Below are 25,014 nucleotides of genomic sequence, written 5' to 3' on the forward strand. Positions count from 1 at the left end.
ACCTGTGCTTAGAGGCCCATAGTTGGTGGGAGAAAGTTACATGAGTACACACTGGTTTAAGAGAAGTTTATCTGCAGATAGAGGAATTATCCATTCCTGGCAGTTTCAAGCTTTGTTGATGATCCAGCCGAACATGCTAAATGTTGCTGTTCCCAACACAGGGCTGTTGACAAGGAGATTTCTCCAGGGATTCCTTGGGCCAATTTCCTCTTTAAAGACCCGAGGCATAAGTCAACTAAGGGTGAGTGTCTGCAAAGCACAATAATAACCACTCTAATTAGGCACCATCTCCTAAGCGGGACATCAACACAGCAGCAGTGAGTAGTGCTAGTAAATTAAAATTTTTTAATCCTGCTACAATCACTCCCCTGACATGCCCACCCCTCTTGAAGCTCCTCTCTCAGTTATTTTTTATTTATTGTAATTACTTTAGTAATAAGATTTGTTTTCTTGTTATTATATATGTTACTGTGCAGAGTAACAAAAAAAAATAATAGCCAAAAAGAGTTATGTGTCTTATTTATCTCCTTGGCTGTTATTGGGCCAGGGGGAAGGGTGGAGAGCGGGGAGAAGCGGGGGGGGGGGGAGAGCTGTAAATAGAGAAGAAAGTGTTTCTTGGGGAGTTAAGATGTATGGGAGCATATTTGCAAATAGAAAGCATGACAATGAAGGAATAAGCCTAATGATTTAGAAGAGCTAGGTGGCTCACAGAGATAAATAACTGGGCAAAGGCAACCTGAAACACAGGGTGAGAAGGGTAGATCTACATGACCAGTGCTTAACTGCTGTCTCTGGCTTTTCTGTGTACAATCCTTGGGTGCTGTGCAGAAGGACCTGGAACTGGACAATAGTGAGCGAGACTCTGAGGTGATTTTCCAGAGCCAGCCCTAGAAAGAGAAGCTCCCTCTGGTTCTGATGAGGGGGATTTTTCTAATCGCCTCTTGCGATTCCAAGTTTTGGGTATATCTGAGAGATAATCTTCAGGCTGGGGAAAGGAGATTCCCTGGACCCAAGACCTGGCTCATTACAGGCACCCTGAAAACTCTTCCAGATGTCTTCATGGAGGGAGCTGATGAGAGGATGACTTCTCAGGGCAAGAAGCCAGGTTTTGAGTCCATTCTAATGGGCCAACTAAGTCATTTAAAATCTAAGCATGAAGAGGAGAAAAGAGTATTAGTCTCAACTCTGGAAATTTAAGCGATCTAAAGTGCTATATTTTAGCTACAATTTACTCAGCTCTATAGCCACTTTCTGATATATCATAGATATATTCTATATATGATATCTGGATATATCAAAAAGAGCCTTTCTTCAACCTCATCTCTTCTCTCTGTATGATTTCTGTCCCTCTGATATGTCCTATCTGGGTCTCTTTGAGAAACTAAGGAATGAAAAGCAAGATAAAGATGATTAAGCCAGCGTGGCCCAACCACAGAGAAGAGCTTTGATGGTCACAGCACTGAGATCCAGGCATCCCAGCAGTGAGCAGAACCTCCCTCACTTTGTATGGCACAGTTTAAAAGTCCTGTGATATTTGATCATGACACTGAACAAGTAAGGCACAGTGGGTAGGGCTTGTGACCCCATAATAAGTTAAAGGAATAAGGATAGAGAGGTTAAGTAACTGGTCCAAAACCACTCAGCTGAAAGGAAGTTAAGTTTGACCTCAGGCAGGATCTTTTGATCATCTGGTCAGGATGATACACTGTATTATCCCTGCAACCACTATAGAAAATAAAGCAGGAACCAGGACAAAGGATGACAAAAACTGCCCCCTTTGAGAAAGGCAATGTGATCTTATGATAGCTCTGATAACAAGATGGACTCTCCCTCCCCTCACATAGCAGAGACACCTCTCAATGAGATTTGATATTAAATAACAGTTTTGTAAAAGCATCCTCTGCTTTGGCAGGGATGTGAGGGTTGTGCTTCCCACTTCCAGCCATAGAATTGTCTGGATTTTAGGAGGCCTGGTATTTCACTAATCACATGGTAGATGAAATGGAAGTTGAAAAAACTACATCAAGAGTTGTTCCAGAGTGACTGCTAAGTATATGTTGAGAGAAAGTGTTAGAAGTTGGGGATGCTCTGAGGACATGTCTAAAGGGGATATTGAGAATGAAGGATGATGTCATGAGCCTCCTTCCATCCTGCTATCCCTGTCCCCATTTCTTTCCCCTCTAAGAGTGCTGTAGGGGAAGCAAGACAGGAGTGACATTGGAATGCAGTCAGACATCAGAACTTGATCAGCCAATGAAGGATCAAAACATTTAACAAAACAAACACATTTTCCCAAGAGCCTCAGTCCCCACTTGATCAATGATTTTGCAACACTGGCTCATTTTTAATTTAATACTTCTGGGAAGTGAGGCGGGGGAACCCATCAACTACCGGCACAGTTGGCAAGAGCTGGGTATTAGCAGTTGGCAACATTTATTATCGCTGTTTATGAGGGCATAAATTAGGTTTATGCTGATATAATTAATAACCCTAAATTTGGGAATAATAAATAGTAATATTTATTCAAATCTGAAATGTCTGTGAAAGGCAAATGGAGTCCTAAAGCACCTGATTCCATCTCCATGTGCAGGCAATGAAGGAAGCCCTTGAGGGTGCACTCCCAGAACCCCCAGCCCAAAGAGATGCAGCATTGCACATTATGCTAATGACTTAACAGCAGGACCTTGAAAGTTCCCAGAGCAAATCATTTCCATTCTGATCTCCATGAACAAGTTCATCAGCAAGATTGAGTGTGTCGATTTTCCTCTGAACCAGGGCCCCATTGTTCTGAGCCCACACTGTGCCTGCGGTTTAGGAACAGAGGAGGATTGGTAGGCACAGCAAACACGACATTTTTTATGGGTTTCCCTGTCTCCTTCCACCTGTCAAGAGAGGTGACAAGAAAGCCCTGCAATTTCCCTCTAGACCATGAGAATTACTGACAGACATTTGCAAAGAAAGAATTTAAGGCAGAAACAACAACAACAACAAAAACCATTTCTTTGATATCTTTTATTTTTAAGTTTAAATTTGTGCCTTTCATTTTATGAAGTTGTAGGGGAAAAAAACTATGAGATCAAAATATTCCTTTTACTTGTCCCCTTTGTCTAATAAAATATTTTAGAACAAAAAATGGGCCGAGAGACTTCTATCCCTTCTATTTTCTATTGAGGGTGGGAGGTAGATGGAGAAAATTACAGTTTCTCTGACTGGATCAAAGTAACAAATTTTCCCCAGTTTTGTACATAAACAAGACAAAGAAAAGAAGAGATAAGATGGTCTTCACTCTCCTTCCTCAGAGCCCCCAAACACAGAGATACACAAACAGGATAGAACCAGAGACTAGACTAACATTTCATCCAAATACTCAAGCTCTGTTCCATGTCCCAAAACCTAAAATATTTCTTAAAAATAAATAAAGTAAAAATATTGATCCACTGTTAACTCTGATGTACTGTAAACAATACAAAAGAATAGAACCAACCCAAATAAAAGGTATGAGATCAACCAGGTGTAGTGGCACATACCTTTAATCGCAGCACTTGGGAGGCAAAGGCAGGCAGATATCTGTGAGTTAGAGGCCAGCCTGGTCTACACAGTGAGTTCAGGACATCCAGAGCTACATGGTAAAACCCTGTCTCAAACAAACGAACAAGCAAGCAAACAACAACAAACCCTATATGGTCACAGGGTTGTGTCTTCAGTTCAGTGGAAGAGTGCCTACCTGGTTCATGCAGGGCCTTGGTTTGATTTCCAGCACTAAAGGAAGGGAGGGAGAGAGAGAAGAAGAGAGAAAGAAAGGCAGAGAGGCGTGGAAGGAGAGGAGGAGGAAGAGAGGAAAAGGAGGAGGGAAGGATGGAGATGGTTGAAGTTTCAGTCCCCTTTTCAGTTCTCGGGAAGACTAAAGAAGTTCTGTTAGAAGGAACCAATGATTTGTTCAGATTAAACTTTCACAGTACAGGGAAAGACCATCAAAGGACCAATGTTTTGTAGACAGGAGCCATAGCGCGGGAGTTTGCATTGCCATGGGCCAACACTGAAGGAAGAAATTTGGAGCTGAACCTTCAAAAGACAACACTGTGTTTACGCTATCAGCTCCACCAGCCTCTTTCTACAAAACAAACAAAAAACAGGAACCCAAGTGCTTAGTTTTCCAAGTCTAAAGAACATATAGCATCTTCTCTTACAGGCTCTTCAGTTTGTGTTTATATATGTTTTCTTTCGGCATAGAAAGTGGACACAAAGACACAGAGAGACAGAAAATGTGTTTAGAAGCAAAGAGATAGAGAGACATAGGAACAAAGAAAGGGGCAGCAGCACACAGACACATGTTGGCAGGTTGGCCATCCTCTGTTCCTTCTTGTCCTTCCTCCTACCCGGAAGAAGAGCCTGGTCCTCTGCCCTTGCTTTATCGGAGGATACTGCAGAACTTACATCTGCAGGCATACAAGTATAGGTCAGGAAACCTATGGAAAAAGAAATCACTCCCTCCCATGCTCTGAAAGTCTTAAAAACACAAATCCTCCCAGCTTAGAGGAAGCCACAGAAGCCAAGCTGATTAAGCCTTAGCCTACTTGAAACCACCCAGAAATAAAATCAAGCTCCTTCCATGTCCTTGGTAATTCCTTCAAGAACATGAATGATGAGTAAAAGCAGGAGGAAACAAAAACACTAAGTAATTATCATACCCACAAAGTCAACTGAACCTGGATCCTGAAGGCTAATATAGAAATTTTCTCTTTTAATTTAACCTGTAGTGAAACAACCCTGTCATGTATATCAATATAGCACCCACATACTAATATTTGACTGACTGCATATCCAAATGAATGTATATTTATTTCTAATCAAAACCTTTCAGAGCTCTTTCTCTGCTATCACTTCACACACACACACACACACACACACACACACAAGCCACATTTTAAGAGTTATCAAAATGATCAGGTGCACTCAATGAGGGATTCAACAAACAGACATTAGACACTTTCCACTTCTCATTTTCTAGGTAGAAACCTTCAAATGTCACAGGATGGTGGACTAGAAGCTATGATATGATGATGTTGTATAACTTAGAAACTAAATACAAGCTTTGCAACCAGACAAACCTTAATTCAATTACTGACTGACTCCAATCCTTTTACTCAGTTCTTTTTTAATGTGCAAGTTTTGAGTAAAATGGGGAAGTTGCCAGCTTTTCTGGGACTTTTAGTAATTAGAAGACACAACTATAAAAAGTTAAAGTCATGTTTATCCTTTCATACTGACGCAAACACTGATGCTAATAATGCGTAGTGATCACAGGGGTGAGGACACCCAGCACCACCATCCATTTTTAGTGGGGACATAAATCTGTGAATTTCATAATACAGGGAATTCATCCAAATAAACCTTAAGCATACAATTTACATCATATTTGATTCTACTGTCTGCACATGAAAATTCATCTTAAGGAAATAGCCAAATAAATTCATTAAGAACATAACAATACTACCCATCTATAAGTTGCATATTATGGAGAATTGTTTATTAACTTTGGTCCATTCAATACTCTAAGATTGCTATTTTTTTTCTAGAGCTGAGGACTGAACCCAGGGCCTTGCACTCTACCACTGAGATAAATCCCCAACCAACCCCTAAGATTGCTATTTTGAAACTAATAGTGATTGCATTCTTCTCCCTGGAAGATTTTGTTAATCTATAAGTTATGTCACAAACTATATGACCTATGGAAAGCCTATGCAGATATGGTTATATATTTATATAAAAAATTTAACTAATAAACTTGGACCGTCCATTTATGGACAAATAACTAAAGAACCTTTTCCAACAGTGTTTTTCTGTGGAGTTCTGAAAGAAGCTCTGTTATAAGATTCTATATGAATGACACTCTTTGGAATTATGCAATATAATGCTCTTGAATTTGGGTATTTTTACATTTCTTTTTTTAATTTTGTGATTTTTTTAAATTAGCTTACAGAGCTATGTATTTCCATATGGGAGTTTCATATACATTATATTTTGGCTGGGTCTCCCTCTTCCTAGTCCACTGTACCTCTTTGCCCCCATTCTTATATGTACTAAATTTTCTACAGAGTACAAATTTTCTAAATTTCCTTGTTCTTATTATATATGTATGAGTGTTTTATGTGCATGTATGTATGTGCAGTGCATGTGTGCCTGGTACTGATGGATGCCAGAAGAGAGCACTTGATTCCCTGGAACTGTTATGGACAGTTGTGAACTGCCATGTAGGTGCTGGGCACTGAAACCAGGTCCTCTGTAAGAGTAGCAAGTGATCTTAACCACCGAGTATGAATCTTTTATCTTGTTGGATCAACAGAAATATTTTCTTTTTTTAAATGAAGAAGTGCCATATACACAGTACTAAGACACATACACTTAAAATGGAACATGAGTGATTTACCCCTACAGCCTCAATGCTTGGAAGACAGAGACAGGAGGATTGATACGAGTTTGAACTCATTGCATCATGAGTTCCAAGCCAGCCTGGACTATAGAAACCCTGTCTCAAAGAAATAACCAAACAAAAACAGAAGTAAATCAAGCCAGATGCTATTGCATATTAGGCACTTGATTTAGGGACATCTTATTGTTTGTTGTCACAAGCAGCTAGTTACACACAGTGCCTAGACTCCCTCTCTGGTTTCCCGAGAGATCCCATTCATAAAAGTCTCTGGAGAAAAGAGGAAGGCAAGAGGACAAGAAGAGCACATTTCCTGTTACCCGTTTCCAATCAACATGACTGGAGCACCTGCAGACAAGCAGTACTTATCAACAGTACTTCTTCAGTCTCCCAGGTACAGCTGCTGCGCTCCTGCCAAAAACCAGCAGCAAGGACTAAAGGCTACTTTGCATCTGGAATCAGGCCTCTCTAGACTCCTTCATCCTCTAGCCTCTGCCTCTTTGTCCACTGAAGCCCCAACCAGGTCGGTCTACGCCCTAGTTTGCTTCCTTTTGCTGTGATAAATATCCCAAAGCCCCACGGGGAAAGAAGGAGGTTTTTTTGGCTTACACTTCCATGTCAGTGTGTCACTGAGGGAAGGAAGTCAGGACAGGAACTCAAGTAGGAACCTGGAGGCAGAAGGTAAAGCAGAGATTGTGAATGGGTGGAACTTTCTGTCTCACTTCCTCTGGCTAGCTCAACTACCTTTCCTATATGGTCCAAGCCAACCCCATGAGGCAGGACACTGCCTTTAGGGGGTTGGACCCTCCTACATCAATTGAAAATTAGGAAAATGCCTCGCAGACATGGCCACAGACCAATTGAGTCTAGACAATTCCTCTACTGAGAGTCTCTCTTCCCTAGTGACTCTGGGTTATATAAAAATGATAGCTGAAGCTAACTATGACAGTTCCCACTCAGAGGCTTCAACCCTAGCATTTGGAGCAGCTACTCAGTACCCTAGGTTCTGGCACCTGACCTCTGCCCTTTTTCCCTTCCATCCTTACAGGGAATACCCGTTCCTTCTGTTCTTAATCCTTTGTTTACTTTATCATACCTTGTTAGAACAATCAGACTTGTATCATTGGTGCAGACCAATCAACCACTGTATGAGCTTGTATCATTTAAATAATCTGGTATCCTGAACATGACATTTTATGAATAGAAATCAATGGATCTTTTACAATTTTAATGTCCAAATTTTACTGAGCACAACTCTTAAAATGTATTAGCTATTGGACTTATGATTATCCAGTTCTTTGGGGAATTTCACTCAGTATGACTGCCACTTTTCACCTTCACCAATTTTGGGCATGGACACTGCCTTAAAATCACAATGGAGAAGCTGAAATAAGATTGGAATGCTTATGAACACTTATAACTGAAAAATAAATGATATAACAGAAGATAACTACTCAAAGAAAATTTAGAACATATTATCATTATAGCTGTTGTCAATCTCAATTAAGAGACTGTCTCCTGTGGCCTCTTCCACATGGCATATGTCATCTTTTCCCTAAAACCCAAATGGATCCTCTGGTTACACCAGAATCCTCTCAATTTGAACCTCTCTTCTCTCCCTGAAGGACATATCTTTCAAGAATCTTTCCCTGTTCCAGAATAATTTTTCCTGTTCAGGATGATTGACAATGGCAATCATCACCTCACTCAATGAACACAGATAGCTCTATCCACTGAGGGTCATCTTTGTGGAAACGAGCACCACATATCGCAAAGAAAATAACACATATGTACTATATCATTCTGACTAGGTGGAAAGGCAGCCGATATAAAACTAAGGCTGAATTTCTCACCAGTCACTACTCTTGGGGAGTTCAGATAATATCTTCCATTCTTGTTTGTTCAAATGAAAGGGGAAAATTATGTAATTTATAAAATAGCCTTCTATTTAAATGCAACAAGTCTGAGAAACCAAGTCTAAGAATCCTCTGTGTGTTAGTATATTAAAGATGCTCTAAATACATTGGAAAGTAGAGCTGTGATCACCATAGTGAGGAAGAAGCATGGGCAAAGCCCCTGTGAATGATAAAGCAAGCCCTATGTGACCCTGAATAACAGAGGGGAAAAAGAACACAAAATGACCAATGGAAGAGGAGTGACAATAAGTGACTGTGACAATAAATATTCACAGGCAGCTAAGTGATGTTTTCATCCCAAAGCTGGCAGTAATAGGGAAGGGTATTGTCTTTCATGGAAAGAGCTGGCAAGAACAGAACATTAAGGCCTAAGCCAAGCTGGGAATTCAAAGTCCATGAAGGGGAACTAATAGTGTACCAGCCAGTTGGTTCATCCTGGGCCAAGATGGAAGAAAGCTGGGAAAGGCTTTACCTTAGCTCATCCCAGGCACCCTGAATATGAATGTCTAGATTAATAAGACTAAGTTTAGAATCTCTTGGTTGTTGGGGCCAATACTCTCTTTGAATTGCCATCCAAAGTAGGGAAGAGCTGATACATTAAAATTAACCAGGTTTTAGGGAATAAAGGCTTGGTTCAAATGCTAGGTGTGTCACAAGTTCATCATGTAATTTGGGCATGTCTCTGTGTGTGCGAATGGACATATGCATGTGAGTATGTGCAAACGTATGTGTGTATGCCTGTGTTTGTGTGTGCATATTACCTGCCTTGTGTGAAAGTGCACGTGTGTAGTTAATTATCTGGACTATTTCTTATTCCACATCTACCTTGAACTTGTTTTGTGATCTCAGATGAGTCATTTCACATTTTTTTGGTCTTGGTTTCCTTATTGTCTTAAGGAGTAGAATATAAATACTGTGTAAGAATCCCCTCCAATATCCCAGCTAGAATATTTTATGAATCTATGTTTTAATTTCCTTAAACCTCTAAAAAAGTTTAGGAGAGACACAAATTCTACCCTGGGTCTGTAACACCAAGTGTTTAATCTACATCTGATACTTAATTTCTTGTGCTCAAATTTGCTTATCTGTAAATTGTCTACAAAAAGACCTGCAGTAGTTGGGTCATAGTGAGAATTAAATAAGACAATATAAGTAAAAGAACTAGGTACTTTCTTGGCCCTTAAAAGGTACTGAGGGATTTTTTTTTTAGGTCAGGTCTATAAGTGATCTTTTTGTAGTAAGGTAAAGACTTCACAGCCCACAGTAGAATAGACTATTGGCCCTCACTTGTAATGGTCTCAGGATTGTTAAGGTTGTTGAGATTTTTATGTGATTTTTATAGTTTGATTTGTTCCCCCTGGTACATCTAGCTATTACTTTTTAAACACCTGGCTGTGTTTGCTTGTACTAGGTCCTGTGCTCATTATTGCTGTTGGTGTCTCTTCCACGATGCCTTTGGAAGAAGATAATCATGTTCATGGAGTTGTATATACCCTTAGGATCAATATGCTCAGTCTCCTGTGAATAAAGCATTAGGCTCTGTGTTGGTGTTGTAAGAATTATGCCATTGCTACCATCAACACCCGAATTTTAAGAATGAAGATCAGGCTTGACTTCTTCCTTCCTTCATTCTCTGCCCATTTATATAGTATCTTTACCTATTTAGCAGCTTGGAAACCTTCTCCTCTGTTTCAACTATAATCTACCTAGCAGTCCTCCTTCTAATTTAACCTGACTTGATGGCTCCCCATTCTCTTCTACCCCACCCTAGGAAGAATTATGAGTCTTGGAACCACTGCATTAGTCCAGTCTCATTGAGAACTCAGACTAATGCAGTACATTATCCAGGGCAGCAGATGGGAAATTGTTTCTTTTGGAATTCTTCATAACAGATCCATCTTTGTATTTGTTTCCCTGTTCAGACTTGTGTTGCTAAGAGATCCTTGACTTGGCAAGACTCACTATATTTCTCTTGCTAGAAATTCCTGGCTGTGTCTCCCCAACCACTATTATCAATATCTCCCAGCTATCCCCAGAGGCTCCATCACCGTTGCCACAAAAGGAAAATGCTCTATTATTACACATGTTTGCAAGTTACACGGAGGTTCATGATAAGTTTTAAATTAAAAGTTTGTTATGGGGTTGGGAAAATACACTGATCAGTAAAGCACTTGCCTTGTAAGCATTAGAGGTGAGCTTGGTCCCCAGAACCAACATTAGAAACAAAAATGCCGGGTATGACAGCTAGCACTCAAAATTCTAGAACTGGAGAAATAAAAATAGGTAGGTCCCTAGGGCTCCTTGGTCAGCCAGCCTACTTGGTAAGTCCCAAAACAATGAAATATAAGATGAATGGTGCATTAGTCAAGGTTCTCTAAAGGAACAAAACTGATAAAAATGTGTGTGTGTGTGTGTGTGTGTGTGTGTGTGTGTGTGTGTGTAAGATATGTATGATTATATTTATATTTTTACTCAAGTATATTTTATATGTTTATATAATGTAATATAAAAATACATTAAATATAATATATAAATATATTAAATGTAGATATATTAAATATATATAAATTATATAATATACTATATTCTATACAGTGATATTTGTGAGAATGACTAACAGGCTGTGGTCTAAATAGTACAAGAATGGCTATATCCCACCCAAAAAGCCAAGAATTCAGTATTTATTCAGTCAACAAGACAAGATGTCTCATGGAGTTGGGGTGCCAGGGAATTTTGGGAGAGCAGCTGGTCTTCAGTAGTAGAAGTGGATTCTAATGCCAATGGAGGAATGTTTCAGCAACAGAACAGATGAACTTGCCTGTAAGAGTGAAGGGAAAGCAGGCAAAAAAACAAAAAACCCAAGTTTCCTCCTTCCATGCTCTTTTATGTAGTCTACCACCAGAAGCCATGTCTCCTGAGCTCAAATGATCCAATTAAGAAAATTCCTCAGGTGCCTGTGGTATGGCGCCTTGCACAGCCTTGGTGCAGTGGGAGCTTGGACCTGCCTAGGCTCAGTGTGCCGGGCTCTGCCGACTCCCCATGGGAGACCTTGATTTGGGGGATGTGGGGATGCAGGGTGGCTTGGGAGAGAGGGCTGGGGGGTGGGAGGAGGGAGGAGAGGGATCTGTGGGTGGTATGTGGAGTGAGTAGAAAATTTCTTAATAAAGAAAAATGAAAAAAAATCCTCATAGGTTTGCCTAGATTCTTGGGTGTTAGTTGATCCTAGATGTAGTCAAATTGACAACCAAAATTATCCACCATAGATGCTATCTGAGGAACAACATCCAACAGTATGCTTTAGTCTCCACATGGATGCACACACATTCATGTGCACAAACACCTGAGGATGCACAGAGAGGCAAACACACAAGTACACAAAGTGTAGTCTAACTCTATGTGCCACGTTGATGTTTGGAATCACTAATATTATACAAAGATTATCTCATTAGTCAGATATATACAGAGCACCTCTGTTGCTTAAGATCTCTGTTAATAAGCATTATGTCCAGAGAAAGTCAGTGACCTTTTGAACATCAGGAATGAAAACCACAAATAAAGTTTAGGTGAATTGTATTAAGCTTGGAGAATATTTCTCATGGGGATATTTGAATGTGTACAGGAAAAAAAGAACTATGAATGGAAGACTGACTACAGTAGATGAAGCTCAAAGAGTAAAGACTGAAACACAATAAAAGTCACACCCACCTAATTATTCATAAGCACGACCCGACAATGGAATATCAATCACAGAAGTAACTCAAATGAAAGTTGGGTGAAGCAGATAGATGTTAGGTCTGTTCTGAAATGGGCTCAGGATCTTGAGTTTTAAGCTTTTTCTTGTGAAATGCTGTGCATCCCCAGCAGCACTGAGTCCTTTCATAATGATATCTATGGCCTGCAGATTATTCTATCTGTGGAAAGTGTTATGATTTCCAATTACTTTTCAGCCGTCCTTGTTTACTCAGTCCAAGTGATCTACAAAGTGCTTCAGACTCTATGATGAAAGATGCTGTATAAATAAAAAAGAGCAATCAGAGTCATAATAAATAATAGTAATGATGAGGAATGCCCTTGTCACTATAAAGAAGCTGCCCTGCCATTTGGGAAACAAAGTAACCAGCTGTTAGCTGGAAATAATGTGCACACCAGCCAACAGGCTCCTCGGTGACTGAAACCCCATTAACTTTGACCAAAGACCTGGAGCAAGCCCTAATTTAGAGGTATGAGCATTTGAAATAGAAAGCGTTTCAGTGCTTATTTCCTGAGCTTGAATATTGCTTTGGGTATGTGAGACTTTTTTTTTTTTCAAAAAAGTCTCTCAGGAGCACATTGTCTTCTTCCACCAAAGGAGAAAACTGAGCAGACCAAGGGACAGACAGGGGTCCTATTCAGTTAACACTCCTAGTTCAACACTCTTTCCAATTTCTTCCTGACCTCAGACTGTTCCATAGAAAGAGAAGAAGTGAGCCAAGTTGGATAAGAAAATATCCAAATGGGGTCATGTCCCTCAAGATGCCTTCCTTAGCAATTTTCCATCCATTTACTATCTGAGAAAGATCGCTAGTAAAAATTCTTGGCTGCTCAAGCAGTGAGCAGCACGAGATCTACTGTGGACTTAGAGGAACACATGGCAGGAGTCAGATGTACTCTGAGTAGCATTAAAAAGACACTACTCCAGAACCTGGTCCAGCCTAAGATCCTAGAAACCTCATTGCTGCCAGAGGAGACTCATAGTCTTCAGTGAAGAACCTGGCCTCCTGACCCTCAATGCAGTCAGCATTGAGAAAAAGGATCTTGTGGTCCTCATCAAAAACCTCCACCTAGTAAATATATAAATAAATGAATAAATTGATGCATAAGCAAGAAAGGAAAGATGGAAATAAATAAATAACAGCTGTGAACTACTGAGTTAACCCAGCTATGTTAACCTAGTACACTAAATGTAGATTGGCATACTTTCTTTTCTTCCATCCCTTCATCTCTTCATTTGTACTTCTTTCTTTCATTCATTCTTTCTTTTTTGTATCTCCTATAAGTAGTACTACTGTAGTCTATAGCTTTGATTGGTTTGCTTTGATATGCTTTGTGACATTTCATGTTTTGGATTTAGGCTGTTCCTTTTACATTTGTAGTCATCATATTCTTAACACTTTAAATTTAATCTGTCTTTATACTTATCAAAAGAAAGCAGTTTATTGGAGTTGTTTAACATTTTATTCCCTTTCTTAAAGGAATTAACCATGTTATCTTTCTTACATTATTCCTATTTGTTTAAGTCATTTAATCATTTATAAGTTTTAGTGTTTCTTTATGATTCTTTATATTTGTTATTTTTCACCACTTTACTATCACTTTGTTTTTCTAAACTTAATTTTTGATTCTTTGCTAATAGTATTTTAAAGTACGATTTTCATTTTAGTCTTTGAAATAATATTTTTCCTCTCAGCATTTTCTTTTTTTTTTTTTTTTTTTTTTTTTTTTTTTTTTTTTTTTTTTTTTGGTTTTTCGAGACAGGGTTTCTCTGTATAGCTTTGCGCCTGTCCTGGAACTCACTTGGTAGCCCAGGCTGGCCTCGAACTCACAGAGATCCGCCGGCCTCTGCCTCCCGAGTGCTGGGATTAAAGGCGTGCGCCACCACCGCCCGGCCAAATGAAAGATTTTCCTTTCTCTTTAAATTTTTTAATTGAATATTTTCCATACTGTAGATTTTTTTTTTTTTTTTTTTTTTTTTTTGGTTTTTTCGAGACAGGGTTTCTCTGTGTAGCTTTGCGCCTTTCCTGGATCTCGCGCTGTAGACCAGGCTGGCCTCGAACTCACAGAGATCCGCCTGCCTCTGCCTCCCGAGTGCTGGGATTAAAGGCGTGCGCCACCACCGCCCGGCATCCTCTCAGCATTTTCTATTCATCTTTTATTTTGTTTATCCATAGGACAGAATCCCCATTCTTCTAGGAAAAAGAGCTGTCTATTACTAAACAAGGCATCTAAACAGGTATCTGTAAAAGTTGGTCATACCATTCCCTGGTTGTGTGATCTTTGGGACTTCATATGGGCCTGAGCTCAGACTCTGAGCCCTTCTGACAGATGTCATCAAATGAAATAGTCTTATTCCCTGATACATCCTAAAGGTACGCAGCAGCAGAGTGAAAATGAGGATACCACACTTCTTTATTCCAGGCAGCATTCCATTTCATTGACGTGAAACAAGTAAAATATAACGGAATAAATTATTTCTTTGTACCTAGAACTAATACTAATGTAAAACCATTGGTAGTCAACATGAAGACTCAGACTGATCCCTGAAATGCCACTGGTTCACCATGTGATTCAGGTGAGTGGTTAGGACCCTGGATACCAGTGCCTTCCTTTATGAATGGAGAACTGGAGTATGTTAGCTGCATAATTCCCTGGTACCAAATGCTTATGTTTCCATATATTTCTATTCAAAGAAATACCATGAGCCATGTACAAATGTGCATGGAGGACACACTGTTAATTGTTTCAGATGGAAGGAGACCAAGAGAGTTCCCTGTAGACTACCTGTAGAGGCCCAAATTACTCAAAGTCAGAGAATCTGAGCTTGCTTTACACAGCAGGACTGAATGAGGGTATAATTTGACCATGGGCATGGTTACCAGGTGTTTGGAAGGGTCTGAACTTGGATATATCTAGCAAGGGGAAAGCCTTTTGCCTCACCCCTTGGCATTGTTATAAAAAGCCCTTTTGAATAAAGTTGGGTATTGACCCAGGCCCTCCCAAAGCCATCCTGTGTTTCTGTCTTTCTTCTCGTCATCTAAGTCTCTCTTTCTACCTGATATTTTCTTATCCCTCTCTCCTCAAGAATACCCAGGGTAAAGTGAGGGCAGGTCCCCCACAAGTACCAAGGCCTCTCCTATTGTGCCCCTTGGATAAGACAGCAGTGGTTTATTACTGTAGTAACATGAATGCAGTTGTTTGTCCCTTAGGCTAGATGGGTGACATACTTGCCATTGATGACACCATCTGGGTTGAGCATAGGGATGATCTTGAACACGAAGTTTTCCCTCAAGAGCTTTGCCACAGGGTCATTGCTGACCAGAAACTCCAAGGTCCCCTTCATCACCCAGCTGGCATTGCTTTCTCCTGGGTGAACTCTGGCTGTGATCACCTGATATGGACGACAGCCTGCAGGAAAGGGGGCACAAGAAATTAAACCTAGATATGTTTTCCATTTCCATCAACAGAGTCTCCAGAGTGACAGAATTATACCTGAAGGGTATGAAATGCTAAGTAAGATGGTTGTTTCTAATATATATGAGCTACATTTATTCATTTTTCATCTACCTCCAGAAGCTGCAAGACTCAAAAGACTGATGACATCAAGGCTCTAGGCTATTATCAAAGCAAAGCACTTTGTGGTATGATTAAAAAAAAAAACCACAGAGCAGATTTTAAACCAATTAACTCTCCACAGTCCATTAACAAGATGCTTGATATCAAGGATCTTAGACTGAATCTTACCTTCATCATTTACCAACTTTGAGATTTTAAGCAAATGACTTAATCTTTTGGTGGCCATCTCCTCATCTGTAAAATGGGGATATTTATAATAATGACCTCATGAGGTTAGAGAAACAAACGATATAGATAGAAAGTGTTAAATATAGTTCCTGCTACTCAATCCGTGTTAACTCACTCCTTACTCGATTGCAGTCTATGAGAAGGATGAACCCTTCCATTCCCTAGCAGAGACAGAAAGCAAGGAGAGAAGTTGTGGACTGATGATTGCAAGACACCAAATCTAATCTTTGAAGGGAAAGGTGGAATACCTGCAGATGCACTGTTAAGTGACAGCCTTCACTTTGTAAAGGGGTAAAGGGAATACCTCATCACAGGAAGTGTACTGTATGTAGATCTTATGGAGGCTGCATTGATGATGGAAGGATAAGCTCACTGCTCTGCCTTTTTTTCACAGAAGACTTCTGAAGCACCTTACCATTGACATGGATTCATAGGCCATTTCTGAGCTCAAGCAGACAGTTACTTGTTTGTCTGTTTTTGTGGTGTGACAGACTTCACCTAATGCCTTATATGTGCTAGGTAAGTGTTTTACTGCTTCACTGTATCCCCAGCCTGGGAAAGGCTCTGTGACTGGCTACTGATGTCTACCCTCCATATACTGGGAAACAAAGGCAGGAGGAAGGCATCGCATCAAGAATTCATGTTTGTCAACTGTAAGCCCTTGGCCAAATCTAGGGGTGGACTTTTTTCTGACTCCTTTTTCATCTTTTATCCTCACCTGATTCCTGACTGTTCCTAATTTTGCTCTAATAACAACTGCTATTTGCTAAGCATAAATAAATATAGTCACTAAAAAAAACCCTAAAAGTTAACAAAGAAATATTTTTTTAAGTACAGTTTGAATTAATCCAAATTAAATGAGTTCTTTCTGCTCTTCAACAGTAGAGTTTTCTGGTTATTTTTTTTTAAGGAAACAAAACTTATCTCCCATTACACACAAAGAAATATAAAACGGAATAACTATTGATCACAGGGCTGAAGGTCAGACAACAGAATATACAAATGAATCTTTATAATACTGAATTATGTTAATATCACCAATTAAGACCAAAAAGACCCTCTCTGTCTCTTTCATATTTCTGCCACCAGTCATTGATCCACTGAGGTCTAGACCGAAGGGGCATAGATCAAGGCGCCTTTACCGACTGCAGGGAGAGCAGCTTGCTTCAATTCTTTATAGGTCATCTATACATTAGAGGGGATTTTCAGTTATGCATTTCCTTAAGCAAGTATCTTGAACCTATGCCAGGGACTGCAGCAGACACTGGGTAGTAAAAGTCAAATAAATTAAAGACCTTGTTCTAGAAGAGGCCATAGCACTCGTCAGTAGTGACACATATGCAAGCAAATAATGACAAGGTACCTAGTGGAGGTGTGCACACAGTACCAGAAATAGATCTGAGGAGGGAAGGACCTTTCCAGGATATGATGGTATTTGGACTGTCCTGAAGCATAAGTAATGTTTTACCAGATAAAGAAGGTTAAATGATCTTCCTGAGAAAACATGAAACATAAAAAAAAAAAAACAATTAAAAACAACTGCACTACACAATGAAGAGATGCTATGGTGACTGAAGCAAAGGGCTATAGGGAATGAAGCATGAATTTATAAAAGATCCTCCCTCCCATACATGTATTTGTCAGGATGGGAGCAGGAGTTGCATTTCTCCTGTAGGTCAAATATTCTTTTATTTTTTTTGGGGGGGGGGGTTCGAGACAGGGTTTCTCTATGTAGCTTTGGAGCCCGTCCTGGATCTTACTTTGTAGATCAGGCTGGACTTGAACTCACAGAGATTCGCCTAGCTCTGCCTCCCAAGTGCTGGGATTAAAGGCATGCGCCATCACCGCCCGGCCAAATATTCTTAACAATAAAATTGGCATGTCACTAGTAGGCTGCGCCCAGTAATGGAGTATACTTCAAAATTGCCAGTGACCAATGAAAGAAAAAGTGTTTTGTTTGTGATATTATACATGGCACAAACTGCTGATTGCCTGTATGTCGGCCTTTCTCTTCTTCTAACTGCCAGAGACCTGGTTTGGGACAGGATCAGGGATTTTCTCAGAATACAATACTCAGCTTCACTGATACTCTTATAAGTAGGCAAGACTATGAAAAAACAAATGTGACCAGTGAGCTAACGATGCTAGCAGAAGGATTTTACTGGAGATCTGACGGAAAGGGACAATTCCACCTTGTAGATGACTACTGCTTGTAAGATCTGTCCCTTGTGCTTTTTCTTCCTGTCTTCCTTACAGATGTAATATCTTGAGTGAGAAAGCTACCTTGAGTATTGAAGATACATAATAAGTATGGTGAATGTCAGGTAGAAAGAAGGAGGGTTCTTGGTAAATTCTTTAAGCAACTACATGAGCCTTCATTGGCTTCTCCAATATGTCTGGGCATGTGAAAATAAAAGAAAGAAAGAAAGAAAGAAAGAAAGAAAGAAAGAAAGAGAAAGAAAGAAAGAAAGAAAGAAAGAAAGGAAGGAAGGAAGGAAGGAAGGAAGGAAGGAAGGAAGGAAGGAAGGAAGGAAGGAAGGAAGGAAGGAAGAAAGAAAGAAAGAACTTACTGTTTTTCCAAGCAGTGTAATATGATTTCCATTACATACTGCTAAACTTTACCATGTGAATATAAGACCAGGTATAAAAATCATAATATTTTGAATGGCATTCATTCAGATATGCTTTCTGCAGTAAGGCAGAAAGAGAGAGTTGTAATGAAAATGATATTTGATATACATTCCAGAAAAGAGCAATTGCAAACCACTGCTTTAAGAAAAGACCTAGGCTGGAGATGGAGCTTAGGTAGTAGAATGTTTGTCAGCATGGATGAAATGCTGGATTTTATCCCTGGCACCACATAAACCTGGGAGGTGGAAATCAGAGGAATAGAAGTTTCCTGTCATTCTCAGCTATGTAGGAAGTTCAAGACCAGCCTGGACTACTGTGAAACCTTATCTAGAAGAGGAAAGAAAAGAAAAGGGGAGAGTAAAGGAAAGAAGAGGGAATAAAAAGAACCCTGTGGTGGTTTAGCACCAGAGGAGAGGTGTGCCGAGGATCTGTTTTACAAAAGAGTTCTATTATATAGACAATGCATTTGTGCATGATAAGCAATATGGTATAGTGGACTGAGAATAGCTTAGAGAATCATATTTCCAGGGTTCAAACTCATCTCATTATTTTTCACTTGGAAAGAAACTTGTCAGTTTTGGGGAAAATGAACACTGGACTTTCTTGGTTTGTCCCAGGATGCTATAGCAGGATGCCATGGGCTGGGTGACTAACATACAACAGAGATTTATTTCTCAACACCCTGAAGGATAAAACCTATAATCAAAGTGACGACATTTGGTGTCAGGTAACAGCCTGCCTCCTGGTTTTCAGAAGGCCATGTCTTCACATGACAGAGAGGGCAAGAGAGATCTTCAGCAGTATCCTTTTCATTAGAGCACTATACCATTTGTGAGGGCAGGGCCCCTCTCAAAGGCTATATCATGGTTTTAGCATTTATAATTACAACATGAATTTAGGTAGTAAAGATTGAGTCCGTAGTCATTGGGTATTCATGTATGACTGATCATTCATTAACTGACATTTATAAACAAGCATGTTGGCTGGGAAAGAGGCACAGTTCACAAACAGCACAATTGAAATCAACTAGAGGTCAGGTTTCTCACTATGTCACTTGTTCAGTCACTTTTATTCTTCCCAAATCAAGCTGTGTTGGCATCCAATAAAAAAGCTTTCAGAGAAATAAAGAGGCTTGATGGATTTGCACCCAATCAGTAGCTTATTTTCAGTTCTGTAATTGCATATTACTCTCTTTGTGCTTTTTAGACTATGTTCACTGGCAACATATTAGATAACAATAGTTAAGTGCTTCCAGCCCCATAAGAACAAGAAATAAAAATTAGCTTATGCTCCTGCAGATTTCTGATACCAACAGAAGCCACTTGGCTTCAACTGCCTTCATACCCTTTATAACATTGTGTGTGAGTCAATAGGCCCAACTCAGGTTCTTAAGGAGAGGCTTTAGCAGCGTGTTTGTTTCCCTGGAAAGTCAGGTGGGTAAGCTATTATGCTGTAATCCACTACGACACTTAGCAGGCTGCTCTAGCATCTTGAGCATATATCAACAGGGAAAACCGTGGGATCTAATGAAGATGTAAGCAGCATTTCAGCCATTCACATTGGTTTTCCTCTTTTCCCCTCTGTGGTTTCAGACAATTCTGCAGTCATGTTGGTGACTTCAACTTATGGGACCAGTGAGTTGTAACCACAAATGGCACCCCTGAGAACTCATAATAGCTAACAGCTGTAAGGAGCATGGAACACGCATGCCATGAGGTTTTTCCCTTATAATTGATGATTTGGGCCTTAGTAAATCATCTGTGGGGCAAAACACACCAGATACTTATGTTCACTTTTTTCCCACTGAATTTCTTAAAATCAATTTAAGGGACCATCCCAACCTATGGGGTATCAATAATTTGGCCATATTTTAAATGAAAATGTTAAATACGGGTTTGTGTCAGTGATAGTGAGATCTGTAAAGAGAAATTAGGACACATTATGGACTTGAACAATGGCTAAGGGATATTTGCCTATTAGCTTTTGAGAAGCTGAGGGGAAAATAAAGATGTGCTCTTACACATATGTACCCAATTATAGGAATATCCATGCACTTCTTCCTTCTTTTTTCACCAAAATATATTCTGCTCCTACTTGCACTCTGCAGGATAATGAAGATTGCAAGAGAAATGTAATGATTCTCCCTTCAAGAGAAATTAATAATTATCTAGTGGGAAAAAGAGTCAACACAGAGAGTTACCTCCCAATAAGACCAGAGAAATTTCCCAAGATAGTCTTAAAGTGGAATACTCATTTATTATTCATGACAATTTTCATAACTGGGTGTGGCATAAATAGAAACCACGGGACCTGAGTTAAGGAACTGACATGCTGAAAGAATGCTGTTCAGCCAAAGAAAGTATTATAATCTCAAAAATTAAGTAATAATAATAATAAAGCAAACAAAAATAAGTAAAATATCTGAGACTAAAGACAAACATACCATCTGTATCTTTGAGATTATTGATAGAAGAATGTATCCAAGACAAGATTAAGAAAATGAAAAAAATAGGAATGTTGCAACAAAGCAGTACCCATCTGTTTGTAGTTGTTATAATATCTCTTTGAAGATATCTATACATAGAGATGCACCTGTCAATGAAGGTCATCTGGGTAATTTTTATGTCTTTTTTTCTTATCCCTGAAGATGGATGATCATATAAGGTTGAAGCATTAACTATATGGATAAAAATATGGAAAAGCAACTACAAACTAGTTTGCATCTGCTTCTACGGGCACGTAGCACATGCAGGAGTTTAGAGAATATCTTGTGGGTTACAGAAGGACCATGGAAAATCATGATGCAGAGGTGTGACCTGATAGACTGCCCAATGGAGATGAAGATACTGAGGTTAAAAGAGAAAACAGTAATAGGGGAGTAGACCATGATTTCAAAGTGGCATTATCTAAAGTAAATTCTAGAAAACTTAGAAGTTAGTATATAAAAAATCTGATCGTGTGTCATGGGGTTAGGAAGGAGAAAAGAAATAAGAAGAGCTGGTGATTCAGCTCAGTGGGTACACCTCTTGACACGTGAGAGTAAGGACCTGCATTTAGATGCCCAGAATGTTTCTTAGCTAGGGTTTCTATTGCTGTGAAGAGCCACTTTTGAAAGGAAAGCTGTCTTATGGTTTCAGAGGTTTAGTCCATTATCATCATGGTGGGGAGCATGGCAGCATGCAGGCAGACATGGTACAGGAAAAAGAGCTGAGAGTTCTACATCTGGATCCACAGGCAGCAAGAAGAGACTGTGACACACTGGCAAGGCTTTTAAGCACCTAAGACCTCAACCACCCCTGTGATACACTTCCACCAACAATGTCACACCTACTCCAAAAAGGCCACACTTCCTAATAATGTCACTTCCTATGAGCCTATGGGTACCATTTTCATTCAAACCACCATACCTTGTAAAGATGGACATGGTAGTAAACATCTGTAATTCCAGTGTATCTACAATGAGATGGAGGCAGGGACAGTAGAATCCCTGGAAGCTCATGCTCAAGCCATCCTACAGTATGCAGTGGAGAAAAGGAGATCCTGTCTCAAACAAATTAGAAGGCAAGGAAGGGACCAGAAGTTGTCCTCACCTCCACAAGCGTGCATGCACACGTAAATACACATACATTAAAACTAAAACAAAAGAGGTAGAGGAAAAGGGAAATATCATTAAAAGTTCTGAGTGCTGTTGTTTGAATTTCAAATTTTCCTAAAATCCATGGGTTGGAGGCTTGTTCTCTAGCCTATCATGAATTTGGGAGGTGGAAGGATAGTGAGGAGATGAGGCTAAGAAGACGAAGTTAGGCTCTCAAAGGGGATGTTGGGACTCCATCCCTGTTTCTTTCTCTTTGAGTCCCGCATGCCATAAAGATAGCAGTTTTATCAGTCTAGTTTCAGCTATTATAAACAGTCCCTCTAGAGACTCCAAAGGAACTACCTGTGGACTGTAACCTCTGAAATCATAAGTTAAAATAAACATCTTCTCTTTATAAGTTGACTACACCAGATATTTTGTCACAGTGTTGGAAAGTTAACTAATACCCTAAGCAAAGGGAAAATTTTGAATTGTAGTGGGAATTATATTAATCCTTCCAATGTTTCCCACAGAAAATTACATAGTATGTAGTTCTCACTCAACAACATAAACTTTTCCATAACATACAGTCTTCCACTTTTAAAAATCCGCACTACTGAAGTATAGTATACATGAAACACATTTCTATCAATTTCAGTTTTATAACTCAATCTAATTTCCACATGTGTATAATGCCATAAAATGAAATGGATCTTTTTAAAAACCATCATTATCATCCCCACATTCTCATCATTTACTTTGCAAAAAATCACTTCACTACAATTCTTTTAGTAGAATATTTTTACTAATTCTTTCAGAATTTCGTATGTGCATACAATATAGTTTTATCACATTCACACTCAGCTCATCCCAGATCTATACTCGTCTCCCCTTCCCCTCCCGACTTCATGTCCTCTTTCTGTTGTTGTTATTGTTTTGTTTGTAATCCACTCAGTCCAATTGCACCGCTCATAGACTCATGGATGTGAAACTATCCACTGGAATGTAATCGACCTACCAGGAACACACCTGAATCTTCCTTCCCCAGACAGAAGCAATCAACTGTCAAAGCTCCTCAGGTAGGGGCGGGGCCTCTCACCAGTACCTCCTCCCTTCATGGTAGAATGTTAACTGGCTCAATCCTCTGCAGATCTTATACAGACAACTACAGCTGCTATGAGCTCGGGGTTCAGAGGCCCTATTACAGTTCCAGTTTCGCTTTGGTGTTTATAGAACTATCGCTCTTATGATCTTTTCTCCCCATTTTTCATGACGGTCCCTGAGCCTTGGAGAAGGGGGTATTATCTAGATGTACCCATTTGTGGCTGAGAACTCCACAAATACATATTTGCTGCCTCTTGATCGGTTCTCCTCACCACACTCTCAGCCTCTAGAAACCACTGATCTGCTTTCTGCCACCATCATGTGATCTTTTCTGGAATTCCATAGTAACTGAATCACATGGGATGTCCTTGTCTCTTTCCTGTTGCTGTAATAAAATACTCTAACTGAAATTGACTTTTAGTGGAAAGTATTTATTCAGCTTACACTTCCATGTCACCATCCATCACTTAGGGAAGTCAAGGCAGGATCCTAATTAGAACGTGACGCACAAATCAACACTGCTGGCTGGTTTGCTTATTGGCTCATGTTTAGCTAGCTTTCTCATACAGCACAGGGTCAACTGTCCAGGGAATGGTACCAATACAACTAACAGGACCCTCCGCTATCAATTAAAAATCAGGATAATCCCCTAGAGCTGGGGTTCCTAACCTGTGGGTCAAATGACCTTTACACAGGAGGTCTCCTCAGACCAAAGAAAAACCACAAATGTTTACTTTACAATTCTTCAGAGTAGCAAAATTGCACTTATGAAGTAGCAATAAAAATAATTTCATGGTGGGGGGTCAGCACAACATGAGGAACTGTATTAAAGGGTCACAGCATTAGGAAGGTTGAGAACCACTGCTCTAGAGACATGCCTACAAGCCAGTCTAATCCAAGAAATCCTCTAATCAAGGATTTCCTCACAGATGACTCTGGGCTGTGTCAAGTTGACAGAGCTAGCAAAGACACAGAATATAATGAGTTGTTTACCTAAATGCTTTGGGAGCCACCCATGTTGCTGATACATCAAAGATTTGCTTCTTTCAATCACTGAACTATCTTCTGCCATGTCAAACAACAAATTGTGGCTATGCCACATTTTCTTGATCCTTTTACCTGATGGCAGACCTGCTGCTCTTTCCTGATTAGAGCTATTAGACTTACGTGTGTGCTTGTCTGTCTCCAGGGTGGCTACACAGGAGTAGGACTTCTGGCCATTACAGTAATCTGGGGTTATGGAAGGTGATTGCCAGCTTTTGTCAAAATGCTTTCCAAAGACTCTACTGCATTTGCTCGACCCCACTAGTAGCGACTGCCTTCTCCAATTGACTTTTGTGTTGATTAATCCTTGATATCATCAAGCCTTTTGATTTGGGGCAGGTTAATGAAGATGTAGGGTATATAACTGCACTTTTAATTTGTTTTCCCCTGATAACTAATAATGATGGGAGTATTTCTATGTGGTTTTGGCCATGTGCTCATCTTCTAAGTGAAATTTCTGTCCAAACTCAATTTGCTTTTCCTATTAAGTTCAAAGAGTTTTTTAAAATTCTTTTCCAAATAGAATTAACAGGCACAAGTTTCAGAAAATCTTCTCCAAGACATTAGATTCTTGTTCTTTCCCTCCATTTTCTTGACAGTGCATTTTGAAGCACAACAATGGTTCTCTGAAGTTTATTCATTTTTAATTGTTTGGATATTCTGTGTCCTATTTATAAAATCTTTGCCTAATTCAATATAACCAGGATTTTCTTCTGTATGATGTATGCTTTGATTTACATTTGGGGATATTTGTGTTGGGT

At 39.6% G+C, this 25,014-nt stretch overlaps 1 protein-coding gene across 1 annotated transcript in view; it reads right to left on the bottom strand.

The window, feature by feature from the left end:
* Nucleotides 1-25,014, bottom strand: part of Agbl1 (AGBL carboxypeptidase 1) — a 773,688-nt gene that overhangs the window by 492,899 nt on the left and 255,775 nt on the right. Inside the window, exon 18 of the mRNA XM_052760219.1 lies at nucleotides 15,324-15,504. Coding sequence (XP_052616179.1) covers nucleotides 15,324-15,504 — 181 coding nt within the window. The remainder of the gene's footprint in view (nucleotides 1-15,323; nucleotides 15,505-25,014) is intronic.

The sequence above is a fragment of the Peromyscus californicus genome, unplaced genomic scaffold, assembly GCF_007827085.1.
Source record: "Peromyscus californicus insignis strain IS unplaced genomic scaffold, ASM782708v3 Scaffold_4__1_contigs__length_199733344, whole genome shotgun sequence".
Taxonomy (NCBI): Eukaryota; Metazoa; Chordata; class Mammalia; order Rodentia; family Cricetidae; genus Peromyscus; species Peromyscus californicus.